This window comes from Toxotes jaculatrix, chromosome 15, assembly GCF_017976425.1.
Source record: "Toxotes jaculatrix isolate fToxJac2 chromosome 15, fToxJac2.pri, whole genome shotgun sequence".
Taxonomy (NCBI): Eukaryota; Metazoa; Chordata; class Actinopteri; family Toxotidae; genus Toxotes; species Toxotes jaculatrix.
In genome coordinates, this window is record NC_054408.1 from 2,298,408 (window position 1) to 2,314,999 (window position 16,592).

Sequence of the window (16,592 nt, forward strand, 5' to 3'; positions counted from 1 at the left end):
GGCTGTAAAGTTGGATATTTTAACAAGGAGGTCAATGGAGAATTGCTCACCTCTGGAGCCAGCCCCCAGCAGCAGCCGAGGAACTGCAGCTTTTTGAACGCGGAAGTGATCCTCACTGCTGACACCTACAACTCCCCCCTTGTTCGATACAATTGCTTCATGAGCTACCGCGCATGTGTCGGAGCCTCGGGGGTCAGAGGACCATCACTACATATTGCTGCATCCAAAGGTAAAGACACAATCAAAACATCCAAACCAATAAGCAGGAGGTTCAGTCAAAAGCTTTATTCATTTTTTTTAATAATCAAAATTAAATTGTGCTCTTTGTACAAAAATGGCTACATAGAGGTGCATGTGTTTAAATTAAGGGGCTTGTTTTTGAAGTAAGCAACAGCAGTAAGGCATTTTACAGTGTAACCACATCCCAGCATTTTGAATTTTTTACACTAATGTTTTCTAACATGAAATAACATTTTAACAGTACATTTTTTTAAACAAGTCCATCTTCGCTTAACTTCCCATAATTAATAAAATGCTGCCTTGAAGACAAAAGCAGCAGTTTTATGTCATGTATGTTCCATTCTGTGAAAACTCAGTTAGCAGGCTGTAATGAGTGGAAGAGAGGGAGAAATTAGATACTAAGACTGGTCCAGGAGGCAAATTAGATTTGTTAAAAATGCACTATAATGCTAAAATATACATATTTATTAAGGTGAATTCATACAAAAATAAACATTTAGGATCTGAAGCATGTCTGGTGACTATTGAAAACTGACCTGTTTGTCAGTCAATCAGCTCTCTCTGTTCTACAGAAGAAATTTAAGTTCTTAATAAATGACGGAGCAGAACAAAAAGCGCGTGAACCACACCACAGCCACTGATGTCAGAACAAATATTCCCTCCTGACAGCTGCTGAAAAAACCGACTGTCAAAACAGTAACTGGGGATTGGCAAAAAAAAATCCAACATGCTTAAAAGACTCAGCCTGCGGAAAGAAGTGAAGCTGCAGGTACTGTTACTCAGCCTCTATGTTTGGATGGTGCAGTTACATACCTAAAAGAAATTATGTTTTATATTTTTTTTCTTATTCCAATAACAGAAAAATACTATGTCCTGAGTTACTAACTGTAGGTGCACTAACATGTTCCTAATATCCAAAGTGCTGAACTTTTTTGCATCTACATTCTTCATCTTTAAATGCTCATATGTGTATGTTAACTTCCCTTAATGAAAATAACTTTTTAGAGAAAATAGCATGTAGTTTACATATGTGGGCACAGTTTGGTTCCAAAACATCTCTGACTATACAGAGTTTACACAAAGGCTTTTTTTTTTTTTAAACACAAACATTGGGTAGTAAGTGGAGTTCTATTGTCAAACTGAGAATTATTATTATTATTACATTTAAGAGTTGAAATGTTCTAAGAGAACATATTTTAGGGCCTGACTGATAGATCCTCAGCCTGTCACAGTCAGTCGTGGTGGCCGACATGTGCATCCACAGCGATTTAGATTTACTGAACAGTACATTGAGCCGTGAACTCAAATCTACGCTTTTCCAAAATGTCCCTTTAAAAGCGGGTGGTGACTTCACAGATGCATCACGTGCCGGTGATGCTGTTTTGCAACATGCCAATCCACTCCCCCTTGGCTTAGACACATTAAGTATCAACTGTAGCTGCCTTTTCTTAAGAGAGAGTTGTACAGCAGCCCAACCCAGCTTTCCACTCAAGAATGAGTGGGACATAAGTTGCAGTAAAAACTGGATTGGCAGCTCCATATTTGCCAGAATAAGGTGAAAACAACCAGAAAATACTGCACAATAATGCCTGAAATACTCAGTCTCCTCAGTTTGTTAAGACAGGAGCTCCAAATACTATAAGTAGCCTGTCTCTGTATACTGTCCTACTGTCCTAATTTACAGGTACAATTATTGCGCTGGTTGAGACCCAAGCGAGAGTAAACAGTTCAGCAGGCCATAGGTGACTGTCCCACTGCCCGTCCATTCCTAACATGTTTGGCGTCATTGACTTGGGGCGTGTCCGTCACAGGCTCACTGGAGCCCTTTAAAGAGGCTATCGCGGGCGGGATAAGGCTGTCGAGTTCCTGCCTGTTCCCCGTTTCCAGAAGCCACTCGTGGAACTTGACTTCCACCAGCTCCTGGAACTGGCGCTTCTGGTCCCTTGAGGACACACATGAGAAATTTAGTTACAGAAAAACAAAAGACATAAAGTACACAGCAGGAGCGAGACAGGATGTGGGAGAGATTAGTGTTAAAATATGATAATATAGACATTAGTCCCTGCAGTTCTCTGTGCTGTCGGGGTCGGGTAGAGTGCAGAGCCCCTCGAGCAGGTTTTATGACACTAATGCCACCACTGAACTCCATAATATCTCCCCAGCTGAGTGGCTAACTCACATTCGTATTGATTTCTGGAATGGCTGTTCCATTATAGCTTTCCACAGATTAAAACAGCTCTCTGGATAATAATGAAACTTATTTTTACGCAGACACAGATGATCGGGTGTTTAAATGCTAGTCAGTTTAATCCTTACTTACTAATAACAGTATGAAAAGGGCTTGATTTGCCACTCACTTGTTCAGCCGGGCCTCCATCACAGTCTTCTGCCAGTTCTGAATTCTCTTCTGGTTTTCATCAAGTGCTGCCTGGTATGGAGGCGGCAAACCACCGGGCACTTCGCACGTGTCGCCCTCCATCTGGAAAGGCACAACCAGGGAGTGAAACTCAGCTGGGGGCAGCAGGCGGTAACAGGCGGGGTCTGGGTTGGACGACGTGTTGAGTGAGGGGTTGACGAGGCCCTCGGTCCCAAGAAGCAGGGGTTGATCCCAGGCATTGGGGACCACAGCTAGGCCCACACTGGCCATGTGATCCTCAAGGGAGGGGTAGAAAGTGTGGAAGGGTCCCAGTGTAATGTCTGTGTTTCCAGGTAGGATGAGGGGTCGCGTGGGTGTCAAGGCATGGATAGTGCAACGTGAGGAGGCTCCAACAGCAATCCTGCCCGCCACGCACACCACCCGCACGTTCTGGCAGCTGTGGATGTGGACGCTGGTCTCAACAGGACCCAGCACCACTGTGCTGTCACGGCATTTGTCCAGGCTGACTGATCTGTAGGGGCAAGAAAAACAGTGACAAACGAACTGTGTCCCAAAAAGTTCACCACATAACCTTTATTAATGGAAGCTAAACTTACCTGAGAGGTGAGAGGAGGTATATGAAGGCATCTGAGCATCTGTGGATTTTGATGTTGGCGCCCGTCAGCTTGTCTGAGGTTTTAGCCAGGGTCTGTTTGAAGACCTGGGACATCAGCACCATTTTACTGCCAGGTGGAGCCATGTGGGTGTTCCTGGCTATTTTGGCTCTCTTCATTGACCCCTCCACTAGAATACACAAACAGAGACTGTCAGAGAAATTCAGACAGATGGGCAGAGAAAGAGAGATGGCTGTACACACACTGAACATACAGTACCACAGTCAGATACACAGTCTCAAAATTAGTGTACAGACTTTAATGAACTACAATATAAAACGTAACTTCAGATGATAGGATACCTTGTTGAGCCCAGGCTAGTTTCTTGCCTGAGCGCAGGCAGGCGGTTATCCCAAAGGGGTTGAGTGTGAGGCTGTGCTGGAGACAGGAGAGCAGCTTGTGCAGGGGGAAGGAGCGGCTGAGTGTGGAGTAGCCAGCTTGTGTCTGAAGTGGACCTTTGGTCAGCAGCCTGTGGACAGGCTGGACAGCTCTGCTGCGGCAAACGGAGCCCTCCAGGAGCAGGCCCAAGCTCCGCACGGCCTCCAGGGATATCTGGAAAAAGATAACTTCCAAATCAGCCACACTGCATAAAATGTTAGGAAAGCTTGTTTTAGAAGTTCATCTGTTATTAAATTTAAAAAATATCTATTATTGCTATGTTAAATTCGCTGCTGTAAAGCAATGCAGGATGTGAGGCCACAGACCTGGCAGTCTCTCAGGGCCTGTCCAGACTGTGACAGCTGTCCTGGCTCCACCAGCAGCTCCAGAATCTCAGGTAGATGGCTTTGCACAAATGACAGGTGGGCCTGATCGTCCCAGTTCTGCTGAACCAAACAGAAACAAAAAAAAAAAAGAGCTATGAGTGGCACATCAGCAAGAACTGAGAGAGGATGATAACATTTGGGCTTTAAACTTAATAATGTGGATGCTTTGCACTGGGTGATAGGTAATAATCAGAGTTAAAGAATACTGAAAAACATATAATAATGTCATCAATATCTTTTCTGTCTTTCACAGGAACAAGGACCTTGTTCTGAGAACTAGTCTTGGCCTCTCGGTCTGATGGGGAGGGGGAGGGGGAGCGGGTGCGATGACTGGGCCACTCTTCACCGATCAGGGAGGTGCGCAGAGACACACGGTTCAGCTGCTGGATGTAGAGAAAGAGGAGGAACTGCAGTGTGTCCACAGACAACTGGAGTACAAAAGGGGAAAAAGAAGCAAAAGTCACAAATCCATGTGCAGCTCCTACTCACGTCTGAGAGCATGGTTACAACAACAGTCACCTCTGCCTGGGGCAAAACACAATACAATGAGCAGCCTCATAAAAGAGTAAGACGTGGTACAAAAAGTTTAACTGGGACGATGAGGTGGTATTACACTCTTGGGTAAATTGAGCCTTTTGCACATGTAACCTTTAAATAAAGTGAACTCCACCCCCGTCATTGCTTCACCTTGTTCCTTTGTTGGTCCAGCTCACTTTTGGAAGAGCACTGGGAGAGACACTCTGCCCACTCTAGCCTCTCCTCTGGGGTGTGTCCTATGAGAAGGTCAAAGGTCTCAAAGTAGAGCCATGCTAGGTCTTCTGGAAGCTGTAGCTTCCCACAGGCAATGTGCCTCCACATGGGCCAGCCCAGCACGGGGAAGCAGCCCTCCCGTGTCCGCACGTAGATCGCCATCTTTCGAAGGTAGTGCAGGCTGAGTTTGGAGGAGGGGGCCACCTACAAGGACATTAACCCTGGTTATTTTGCAACACCTACATCCAGTAGAATACATCGTTGCATCAAATGGTCAAAGTGTGTTCACCTGCAGGGCACCCAGTAAGAAGGGCTCCATGCGTGGCCATATGCTCACACTGTCTGCCTCCATGTCTGAGGAGAAAGGAAACAAGCTGAACACATTATACACTGAGAAATGTCAGCAAGTACAGTTTGGTTTTTGCAACTGAAAGTCAAACTTTTGAATCACATGGCAGCAAAATTACTGCATTACAGTCCTAAACACTAAACTCAGATTAACTGAGGGGAGATCCGAGCAGCCTTTCTCAATAACCAGCTGCAGTGAGGCTGAACATACAAGTGCACAGTCATGATAATAAGAAAAAACCTTGCTCATATGCCGTTCATTTAATTTATGGTTGCAAACACATCCCGTCCACACCTACCTGACGCCTTGACGCTCCCATGACAACCGGCAGCCAGGCTGCTCGTGTCATCAACACCTGACGCATCATAATATCAAGTTTGTCCGGCTAACCGAGATGGTTCTGAGCTCAGACCAAGCCGAACAGACCGGCTATTAAATAAACACTAACTCGCTTCTTGTTGTGATGCGTGTGAGAGGCAGCTGGGCGGCGGAAGGAGGGCTGTTTTCTGTCCAAGTTAACCACAGTTATCTCTGCAGAGTTAACTTAGCTGCCGTTAGCTGGACAGGCTAGCAGAGGAGGCAGAAGTGCGGCTAGTTTGTTCTTACTTTCAGCCTTTGTCCTCGTCCCAGCGGCGCGCTGCTCCGTCTCGGCGGGAGAGGGACCGACGGGTCAAGTCAAACATAAGTGGGAGTAAAGATGAGTCCTGTCGTTCACGCGGCTTGTTGCCGTGAGAGTAAAACCGGACACTCGCTCATATCTGCAGCTCTTCCTATTTGGCGCCTCCTCTCGCATCTGTTGCGCGCAGCTTGCGAGGGCGCGCTTTATGCTGCATTCATGTAATGTAGGCGGAATGGGAAGAACGGGCATCACTGGACGGTGGCCAGCTCATTTGGAGCACTTTTAATTTAACTTTTATTTTTTAAGTGTGTGGATAAAATTGTTTTGTTTTGTTTTTGGTAGTCCGGGCAACTTTCAATTTTTTTTTTGTTTTTACCATTTGTGTGATTTCCACCAACTAAAAGTTTGGCTATATAAACTACAAATAATTGCAAAATCACTACACAGAGATGCAAACATCTGCCCTAAAACACACAACTACAGGGCATCTGGTGTTCATATGGTTTCAGTGCATAACCTGCTACATAACTGCAAAGTTCATGTTTCAGTTACCAACCCAGGGGACCCATGACTCAACTCCTCTTTCTTTCTGCCATTGTTTCCTGTCTCTCTAAACTGTAACATATTACACAAAATGCCCTAACCCTAACTTCCAAGACACTCATAGACGCTCTACCTTCTCAGGAGACTCAGGAGACTCAGGTCCGTTGCAATTTCCCCATTGTGGGACTAATAAAGGTGTATCTTATAATTACCACAATGAGACAAAAAATAGAAATAAAAACAACTACAAAGAGAGACAGAACAACTACAAACAACTCTCCTGCCTTCAGTTTGGATCTCTTGCTCCTATGTAGGAACTTTTTTATCCCACTGAAATGCTCATAATTCCGATTTAACTGATATGACACAAACGCGGCATTAGTCTTAATTGTGGACAGTTTTCACACAGCGAGAAAAACACAGCGCTGTTTTTTTTTAATGGTTAAATTGAATTCATAAATGAATTTTGAACTCTCGGAGGAGGGAAACATCACATACTGAAAAAACGGACGCGTTGTTCACAGGATGAGTATGTTTCTTTAATGACAGGCGGAGTTTGGACCGAGAGGCGGACTTGCACACATCCAGTGGGAGGGCTTTCCCTGACAGGAGGAAGAAGGCTTGTGACTGGCAGCGGGACCCAACCTTGAAAAGCCGGCTGTTTTTTGCTGCTTCCTGTAGGAATACTGGGATCTCACTTATGGCTTCCAAAGGGAAAAACCTCTGCCATGTGTGCTGCCTGCTTCTTTATGTTATCACGACAGTGCTTGCGGGGTAAGTGGTCTGTGCTCGGACACGGCGGTGAAGCAGCATCGCCAGCTGGTACACATGTTCCACTGTGATTGGCCTAAACCTGCTCTACATGTGTGGAGTGGACTGGGTCAGGCTGACACACCGAGCTAACGCGCTAATAAGCGTTTCCTTGTGTTTCGCTGTTATCTGGCTAAACGTTTACGTTCAGCACTTGTTTTGGATGACTAGCTAGCTTAGCTTGCTAGGAGCTAGCCTTCATAGCAGTGAAACTACACCGGTAGTAGCTAGCTATGCTCCAGAACTTGCCTTAAAATCGTCACATTTTTAAGCTTTTTCGCAGTATCAAAGTAATCCAGTGATAGCTGGCTGTACATTAAATGATACGTAGCCATCAGGGACTGCCAATAGTTGAGTCGGCGTTCTTAATTTTACATAGTGTAAACAAATATGCTAGTCTGTGGGCTACTCAAGTCGTAGCCCATAGCGTACAGGTAGCTGCCTAAAAGTAACAGCAGCGTTATCTAGCTACAGCTTCTCGTGCCTCTGTGTAACCACTGTGTAACCTCCCTCTTTCATGTAGGCGAGATTTCTATAAGATCTTGGGAGTGAGCAAGAGTGCATCAGTCAGGGACATCAAGAAGGCCTACAGAAAGCTGGCTCTCCAGTTACACCCCGACAGAAACCAGGACGACCCAAAGGCTCAAGACAAGTTTGCAGACCTGGGTGCAGCATATGAGGTGGGTCAATACTGTGTCGTTGCGTGCTTGATGTCAGCGATCGGTGAAGGAAGGGACGTATTTTGACCCATAATTGCTGTATGTACATAACAGGCAGGAAACCGTGTTGTAGGTTTTGTATGGAAACAGATACAAAGTCTTTTGTACGCTGGCTATTTGGTTGTTGTTGGAAACGGTACGGTCACTGTGATTGGTCCATTAAACCGTGTGGCTGCATCTGATTGGCTGCTACGCTGCATAGCTGGTATTCAGTAAAGCCAGACGTGGATCGTTAGGAGTGGATTCAGATAAGCTTTTTAAAAGTTAACCCTTTACCTTACGGCCCCCATATTAGGCATTTATTAGCAGTATTTATAACATACTATGAAAACAGATTTTTAAAATTCAGTACAATTAAATACAAACCTTTCTTCAAATTTTAATGCATGTTTTTTTTCTTTTTATTTCATAAACTTTAAAAATAGAAATGTTATGTGTTGTATGTTGAATATTATTGGTTCCATGTGCTGCTTGAAATCCATGTTTAAAAACAACGTGGAATGTGGATGTTCTGTGGCTTACTGGTTGTTAATTTGTAGGTGCTGTCAGATGAAGAGAAGAGGAAACAGTATGACGCCTACGGAGAAGATGGACTCAAAGAGGGTCACCACAGCTCACACAACGATATCTTCTCCAGGTTGGTTTCATTAGCTCCGGTGGTTTTCTACAGGACTGAGAAACAGTGGGATTCTTTACTGTATGCAGCTAAATGTCTGTTATAAGGTCAGCTTAAAGGACTGGTCCGACCAGAAGACAAAAAAATATATTTTTTAAATGTAACTACTTTTCAGTACCTTTAGAAAGATGGACTTGGCTAATGTTACTCTGTCCTCCCTCTGTAGCTTCTTTGGTGACTTTGGGTTCATGTTTGGAGGCAACCGACAGCAACAGGACAGGAACATCCCCAGAGGAAATGACATAGTACTAGACCTGGAGGTCACACTTGAAGAGGTGTACTCTGGGAACTTTGTGGAGGTAAGGAGAAAATCCTGTTCTCGAAATTATCAGTGGGCACTCGTTATCCATATTCAAAGTTTGTAATTACTCACAGTGTTTGAATGAACATGCATGTGAAACTGCAAAGCCTGTTGATGCATCATCTGATTTACTCTCTGCCAATTTACGTGTTTACTGTTTTGTTTTGTTTTTTTAAATCTCATTTTCTCGTCACACAGGTTGTGCGTAACAAGCCTGTCGCCAAAGAAGCCCCTGGCAAGAGGAAGTGCAACTGCAGACAGGAGATGAGGACGACGCAGCTCGGACCTGGACGCTTCCAGATGACCCAGGAGACGGTGTGCGATGAGTGTCCCAACGTAAAGTAAGTCATTGCTCTGTGTAAAAACTCCTGTTGACTGACTGTGGAGAATCTATATTTCTTGATTTCAAGAGTCCTCTTGGTTCCCAGTCAAAGACCTGTCCCAGGACTCAAGTCAAATCTTTTTAGGTTAGAAAGAGTAAGCATTGTAATTCTGACAGTTTCAGAGAAGTGTTAATTGAACTGTTTGGTCATTTTGGAGGCTGCAGCTGAGTGGGCAGTATATTAAAGCTGTGTCAACCTTTAGGAAAGTTGTATAAATTTAATATCACAACACGTTTTCCATCATGTTCTCCTCAACCACAGGCTGGTAAATGAAGAGAGAACCTTGGAGGTAGAGATTGAACAGGGAGTGAGAGATGAAATGGAGTACCCGTTCATCGGAGAAGGTAAGCTTACATAGAACTTAATACAAATTAGTTTTGCTTGCTGTTGTTTTTTTTTTGTTTGTTTGTTTTTTTTAAATTACCTGGTCTTAGTGTCTTAAATGTGACCACAGGGGAACCTCACATCGACGGCGAGCCTGGAGATCTACGTTTCCGCATTAAAGTGTTGAAGTATGAACAAGCTTTGTTTACTGTGAAACTTCTTTTGTGTGTCTGTGGTGTGTGACAAAATACTTACATTACTGAGTGTTAGACTGGTGAGATGCTAACGTGATACATGGACGCTCTTGTCTAGACATCCTGTGTTTGAGCGCAGAGGAGACGACCTGTACACAAACGTCACCATCTCCCTGGTGGAGGCACTGGTCGGCTTTGAGATGGACATTGTACATTTGGACGGACACAAGGTTCTGAAAAAGAAAAACGTTAAAGTTTCATATTATTTAAACAAAGAGGAGCTTGTGGTTGAATGGTTCATTTTTCTCTGCCTACAGGTCCACATAGTGAGAGACAAGATCACTAAACCCGGCGCTCGGATGTGGAAGAAAGGAGAAGGCCTGCCGAACTTTGACAATATCAACATCCGAGGTTCCCTCATCATCACCTTCGACGTGGAGTTTCCTCAGACGCAGCTCGATGAACAGCAGAAAGATGGTGAGGATGAAGGAGGAGTCAGAGGATGTGTTAGGAACTAAATGTTATCGATCCTACGCAGAAGTTTAAAACAGCCTCTGCTTCACTCAGCTTTATGGAAGAGCACTGCCCTCACTGGTGGCTGTGTGCTGTAAATTTAATCTTTTAGCTTTAAAATCCAAGACAGAGCTCTGTGCTGCCAAACGTCAGTGTTTCAGAGGGCCAGATAAGGTGCTGTTTTAAAGTCAGCTGTTTCATTTCCCAAAGAAAAATGCCAGAGAAATGTTTCCAGCTTAAAAAAACTGCTTCTGTTTAGTGAATAGGGGGACGTAAAGTGTTACCAAAAGGATTTGTGGACAATCACTAGTTTAATTTCTAACAGTATTTACTAAATTGTTAAATACTTTACTGTTTATAGCATGCAAATACAACAATACAACATTTTATAAAGTACAACTTGAAAATATATACTCTGAGGTTTTCTAGTTCTCCGGCTGTGACATACTACAAGTAAATTTAACCCATTTCAATAGTCAAATCAATAGCCAATAAAATCACACAACATTTTTGTAAATTATCTGACAAATGTCCATTTGTCGTTGTGTCGTTTCAGGTATTCGGAGTCTTCTGAAGCAGGGCTCTGTACAGAAGGTTTACAATGGACTACAAGGATACTAACACACCATCAGACACAGCCTGGACTGAGTTATCTGCCACACAAACAAACAAACAAACAAACACACACACTCGCACTCACATGTTCAATCAGCAGGAACGTGCTCCGTAATTCTGGCCAGGGTGTATTTATTATTTTCAGATTGTTCTCAGGATGGCTTGAACCCAATTTAGTTTTTACTTTTTAATGTTCTACATCTTTTCAGCAGTTGCACAATTGCAGATGTTTTATTTGAAGTGTATAAATGGAAACGATGCCATGTCTTTGTTGTACTCTCTTTTTGTCCCTACATTACATTGGAATAAGGCCTTTTGTTTATTTTAAAAAATCAGATTCCCCCGTTTCAATCTGAGTGAAGTGTTAAGATCAAACAAACACTGTTTACTAAAGAGTCGACCACTGCACCTCTGTGGAGGCCAGAGTCTGACACTCACTCACCCACTACATCTGCTGAAGGACGAGCTACTGTCAAACTGGACACCTGGAGAAGAAGAAAGTCCACGACCAACTTCTGAACAACTTTAAACCTGTGCAAGACCAGAGGTTTCTCCAGTTGGTCCTTTATTGTTTTATGAATGTCCCAGCTTCACCTGTTGAGTGATGAAACGGTTTTCGTTCTGGTCAGATTCCTGCTCAATATTACTTTGTAAATAGGGAAGAACAAAGCTCACCTGTTCTGTTGTGTTTTAGTTTTCCTAATTTATGTTGGCTCTTTGCGATGGGAGAGCTGTCCACATTGCACAACTCCCAGGTTCACTGTGACAAGAGTTGACCTCTTAACTTAAACAGTGACATTTGGTTTTGGGTTTTTTTTTGGGGGGGGGGGGGGGAGTGGTGGTTTGCACCTCCTCCAGCACCACTAGGCGCTCTGGCTGTCTGGGCCAAACACCTCTAACTGGAAGGGACTCCACACCATGATGTCTCAGCATCCCTGCTGGGTATCGCTGGCTGGTTGGGTTTATAATGTGGTTTCAGGATTTCCCTCCTCTCTGTTTTTACTATCGACTGCAACGCTGTCTCCCAATTTTACGAGAGTGTCATGGCCTTAAATGTGAATTATTTGGCCATTTTTACTGAGTGCTGTAGGGGATAATTGTACTTTTGACTGACAAAAACAAATAAAGATTTCTACAAATTCTGATGAGATGTCATACCCCAAATTCACCAGTAGCTGGCACCAGAGTCTAGTTAATGACCTTTAGTAAGTAACCCTGACATCTAAGTGTTCAAGACCTGTTTCAGGGTTAAGACTTGGTTAAAGTTTTGGGCTTAGTACTAGTGATGGTTAAATCTGTTTAACAGCAGAGCAACAAACCATAAGCACAACACTGAAATATTATCACCTTATCAATATTATGTTAAATACCTGTTCACACATCCTGCAGACACAGAGCAGCATTAGCATTATATTGGAGCCATGTTTCAATATTCTCTCTTCTTCCAGGTCTTGCTCTACTGTCCTTGTTTTGGTTTACATCAGCTCCTGAGGGGGATATTTGGCTGCTAAATGCTCCACTGTGGTCCCTGACTAGTTGCTGTCTATTGTTTTGTGCTGAACACGTGGTACAATGTGCAGTGGGTTTTTAGAGCCTGACCTCTGAAAACAGCTGCGTGTCAAAGCCAAAAACGAGGTCGAGAGCAAAGAGAGTGAACTGAAACGGCTGAAACACCGGTCTGTATAAAAAGAGGCTGAAACGCTCCGTAGGTGGGGAATGCAGAGTGATGTGGGCGATGTTCTCTGTGGGTTTGTCCCTACAGGCGACGCTTATCATCTCCTATTTATTATTTTCAGCAGATAAGCTTGGATCAGTCCACTGTGCGCTAACGTCTCAGCACCAAACAGCAGGTAAACACAGTTAGTGACTAAGTGGTGAGCATTGTGGAGCATTTAGCAGCATAAAATACTGATAAGTGCAGCTTTAAGGTGAGGAGTTAGACAATGCACGTGTAGGTGTGCACATGCACCGGCCACAAACACACACACACACACACACCTTGTGGGTGGAAGGTTGTCGGAGAGTCTGTCTGCATGGGTGGGGCAGGGGATGTGCACAGAAACATATTCATGATGGTATGTTTATAGTGTGGTGGATGGTGTACACATCTGCCCACCAGTGTTCATGTCACAGACCGTGTGTGAATGTGTAAATGGGTGTGAGTGTGTGTGTCTGTAATGATCTCTCACAGAAGAAATTGCATGTGTGCACACTGTGCATACAATGTGTGCTTATGAATGATTGTGTGTATTCCTGTGTTTACACATGCATGTGTGTGTGTGTGTGTGTGTGTGTGTGTGTGTGTGTGTGTGTGTGTGTGTGTGTGTGTGTGTGTGTGTGGCCGGTCTGTGTGTATAATGAACTCCCACAGAGATAGCAGGGCTGTGGTAAAGGGAGTTTCCTTCCCAGCCCACCACACATCCCTTAGTCATTTTCAGACTGAAGAGTCTTTGGAGAGGAGAAGAGAAGCTTTGTGATCCGGCTCAGATAAAACATCTGACTGTGTCACCTCACAGTCGAATGCTCCAACTATTACAACAGGACCACTGAGATTCAGAGCTTTTAAGGCCTCTGCAGTGCACAAAGCTAAAGCCTGTGAATGAACTGTCTCTCACCTATGTCCATGGATGGATTATGAGACAATGGAAGAGGGCCCTCCATAGGAGCAAGACACCCAGGCTGAGAGAGACGTGTCTGTTTGCAGTCATTTTTTGTCTCTTTGCGGTTGTTGATAACTGGGGGCATCTGGGCCTGTGCCAACTAGGCCTCTTCAGTAATCCCTATATGCCGTTGTCAGTCCGCTCCTGTTCTTATTTATTATTTACTGCACAAAAAAGAAAAAAAATCAAGAGCTTTATCCCACATTTCCAAATTTAGGATTCAGCACTTTCACAGAAAAGTGTGTTTGTGCTTCAACACTGTTTGTTCAGCTCATGAACATAAGTTACCATGAGAATCTCAGGGTCTGGTCAGGGTGCACACAGTGAATGGTGACTGTGTGTGACCCTCTCTATGAGATGTGGTTCAGAGGAGAGCGGCCTGAGTGAGTTATGACGGGGATTTACCGATCATCCACTAATAATATCTTCTAACCACTTGTAATTACAAATTGTGGAGCACATGAGGGCAGCATTGCCTCTTCAATCACATCCCTCCCTAAATCACTTTTTATTACCCATAACACTCACCAGAGCCCTGTGTGGTGTGTGTATGCCTGTGTGTAATATGTGTGTGTGTGTGTGTGTGTGTGTGTGTATGCATGTGTGTGTGTGTGTGTGCAGGAGCCTGCACGCCTGCACTTGCCCGTTGCTGATGCAGATAAGCACAGGGATCACACTTGACCCTGAGTGTAATGACTTGTAAGTGTAGCTGCAGGGTTAAGAGAGGCACAGGCTAAAGGAGGGCTAATTGAGCAATCTGTGTGTGTGCGTGTGTGCGTCTGTGTGTGTGTGTGTGTGGTGGCGCCAATGGGTGTTTTGACCTGCTCTGACTCGGCAGTGTGCTCGGTTAATGGTGCCTGACCTGTCAGACGCTGGGTTTGTAAAGAGCAGCTCCATAACGACACCGGAGTGTTTCTCGGTGCAGAACATGAAAATGTTATGATCATTTCCCAAAAATTTTGGGAACTTTTGACAACATTTCAAAACTTGAAATATAAAATTCTCGATATCTTCTGAGGACGTATGACAGCAGACCTAACCACTGAAGCTGCTCCTGTTAATGTGAACACCTGCTGATGGACAGCATGTGTATTTCACATTTTCTTTAAACATTAAGGAATTAATGAATCATGTCCTCCAACATGCAGATGAGAATTCTGAGGACAGACTTTTTCACATATAGAGACTGTGAGTTGTTATGAAGATAAAGTGTCTGACTTATTATTTGGAAACATGAGCCGGACATGAAATTAAATATTGAGGCTTTCATACTGTTTTAATCTACTCACACAAAAGGACGATGTTATGATGGTTGTGTCATTGTTTTTTTTTTAGCAAATTAAATTCTCTTTCCATGGTTTCATGAAAACAAAAACAATTTCATTTTTCTTTCTTTACACATCAAGGTGTGTGAAAAATCCTGCAAACATTTTTTATATGTTAATATAATTCTGACGTTCTGTCACCTTTAAATTGCATAAAAAGGTGAGAGTACGCCTCTATATTAAAATATAGATCTTTAAAAGGGAGAAAGGAAATTGAAAATGTCACTATCATGAAGTTCTCAAAAATCTGGGTTGAATTTTACATCACTGAGCCAAGCAAGAAACAGACTGACACATTACCTCCTTCCCTTCAAGCCCCTACAGAGCAGCAGCAAGGATGAATTCAACAGACAACAATGTGTGTGTATTTATCAGTGCTGTGAAGCACCACAACTTGCCAAGGCCAGGGAGGACAGCGAGAGGGAGACGGGGGCGAGGAGGGAAAAAAAGGACTCTGCCCGAAATAAAAAATGTTGACGGACAAAGCCTACAATTTGTGGGATCTGAGCATAAAGCAAACAAAGGGCAGCTTTTGTAAGGAATAATGCATGTCAGCCGTATCCTTATCCCGCCACAGCTTTGAACACTGCTGGGGACGTCCATTGCTCCACTGTGTATGTCGTGTTGCTATATTAAAGCCAGTCACCTCAAAGGGAAAAGCCTCAAATATTCAACAATTGAATGGTGGGGCTCTCATTATGGCCAATGTGGGCAGGAAAAAGTGGCTTTGGGGGTTTTCATTTCAGCGACTTAAAGCCCTCCTGTTAGCTAGGACGAGCTGCTGTTTATCCCAATGCCTTTCTGGGGGCTAAACATAGTCAACTGTCATTATGAATCTCACTCTCTCTTCTCTTCTGTCTCTGTCTCTCTCTCTCTCTTTCTTTCCCTGTCCTCCTTCACACTAACATTTATTTATTTCTCTCCCAATTTTGTCATCTAATGACCCGTGTTGTGTTGTTGTTTGAAGGGGCCGATGGCTCTCCGGTCTCCCACATCCTGAGGAAGAGAAGGGGTGGCTGGAAGGCGAGCGCAGGACAAACAGTGCTGCAGACCACCTATATGGATGAAAGCCACAATGGCTACGGACAGCATTCCACTGGCAACATAAAGCCGATGAAAAGCCGACGAGGCTGCGCTGTACATGCCTTGGCTGTATGTTACAGTGGTCTGTATGTGTATATGCCCTCCAGTAATCCTTCATAAAAAAAAAAAACCCACCTTCACAGTAAAGTTTACACTTTACGAAAGCATTTTTAATTCAGCCCATCAGTGGCAGGGGCTTGGGCAGTTGGCAGAGCAGCCTCCCAGCCGTTCCAGGGTCACATGAATGGGGCACATATTAGAAAAACTGTATGCACAGTCTATGAAATGATGTAAATATGTATTAGCGGGCGTGGGGAGGAGGAGGGGGGGTCAGCATGGTGGAGTACAGAGAAGACTGGGGGCGAGGTGAAAGCGGTCTTTGTGTTTAGAGCCCTCTGGTGGACCCTCCCCTCGGAGCGGGGTTGCCCAGGCCCTGTGGTGGCGGATCACAGTTAATAACTGTGCAGTGGGCTGTCAGAGGCACTTAGTCTGATGCTGGGCAGGCCGGGGCAGACTGGGCCCGCATACACAGCCGTCTCTGCCTCCTGATCCTGGACCAAAGCTCTCAGCCATGAAGGAGAAGACACAGAGAGAGAGAGAGAGAGAGCGAGAGAGAGAGAGAGAGAGAGAGAGAGAGAGAGAGAGGGGATCGAGGCTGGAGAAGATGGGAACATGTCCCTGTGTGTGTGTGGGT

General features: G+C 44.3%; 2 protein-coding genes across 2 annotated transcripts; one reads left to right on the forward strand and one right to left on the reverse strand.

The window, feature by feature from the left end:
• Positions 1 to 270: 270 nt before the first annotated feature.
• tbccd1 (TBCC domain containing 1) lies at positions 271 to 5,907 on the reverse strand. The gene is made up of 9 exons (XM_041058055.1): positions 5,740 to 5,907; positions 5,074 to 5,138; positions 4,722 to 4,988; positions 4,298 to 4,462; positions 3,975 to 4,091; positions 3,573 to 3,822; positions 3,214 to 3,400; positions 2,598 to 3,128; positions 271 to 2,182 (listed from the first exon to the last, which is right to left on the reverse strand). The coding sequence occupies exons 2-9, from the start codon at positions 5,134 to 5,136 to the stop codon at positions 1,969 to 1,971; spliced, it is 1,794 nt and encodes a 597-aa protein (XP_040913989.1). The 5' UTR covers positions 5,137 to 5,138; positions 5,740 to 5,907; the 3' UTR covers positions 271 to 1,968.
• Positions 5,908 to 6,894: 987 nt separating this feature from the next.
• Positions 6,895 to 11,972, forward strand: dnajb11 (DnaJ heat shock protein family (Hsp40) member B11). Its single transcript, XM_041058134.1, has 10 exons — positions 6,895 to 7,069; positions 7,629 to 7,785; positions 8,364 to 8,461; positions 8,667 to 8,799; positions 9,000 to 9,142; positions 9,446 to 9,528; positions 9,639 to 9,696; positions 9,821 to 9,932; positions 10,020 to 10,179; positions 10,772 to 11,972. The coding sequence occupies exons 1-10, from the start codon at positions 6,996 to 6,998 to the stop codon at positions 10,834 to 10,836; spliced, it is 1,083 nt and encodes a 360-aa protein (XP_040914068.1). The 5' UTR covers positions 6,895 to 6,995; the 3' UTR covers positions 10,837 to 11,972.
• Positions 11,973 to 16,592: the final 4,620 nt, after the last annotated feature.

What these genes read in the sequence shown, in the direction of transcription:
- tbccd1 (XM_041058055.1), bottom strand. Translation starts at nt 5,136, where the DNA reads ATGGAGGCAGACAGTGTGAGCATATGGCCACGCATGGAGCCCTTCTTA. An exon ending in AGGCCCTGAGAGACTGCCAG is followed by an intron (nt 3,823 to 3,974) that starts GTCTGTGGCCTC and finishes ATCTTTTTCCAG; the next exon opens with ATATCCCTGGAGGCCGTGCG. An exon ending in TACCTCCTCTCACCTCTCAG is followed by an intron (nt 3,129 to 3,213) that starts GTAAGTTTAGCT and finishes TTGCCCCTACAG; the next exon opens with ATCAGTCAGCCTGGACAAAT.
- dnajb11 (XM_041058134.1), top strand. Translation starts at nt 6,996, where the DNA reads ATGGCTTCCAAAGGGAAAAACCTCTGCCATGTGTGCTGCCTGCTTCTT. An exon ending in ACCTGGGTGCAGCATATGAG is followed by an intron (nt 7,786 to 8,363) that starts GTGGGTCAATAC and finishes GTTAATTTGTAG; the next exon opens with GTGCTGTCAGATGAAGAGAA. An exon ending in GATGAGTGTCCCAACGTAAA is followed by an intron (nt 9,143 to 9,445) that starts GTAAGTCATTGC and finishes CCTCAACCACAG; the next exon opens with GCTGGTAAATGAAGAGAGAA.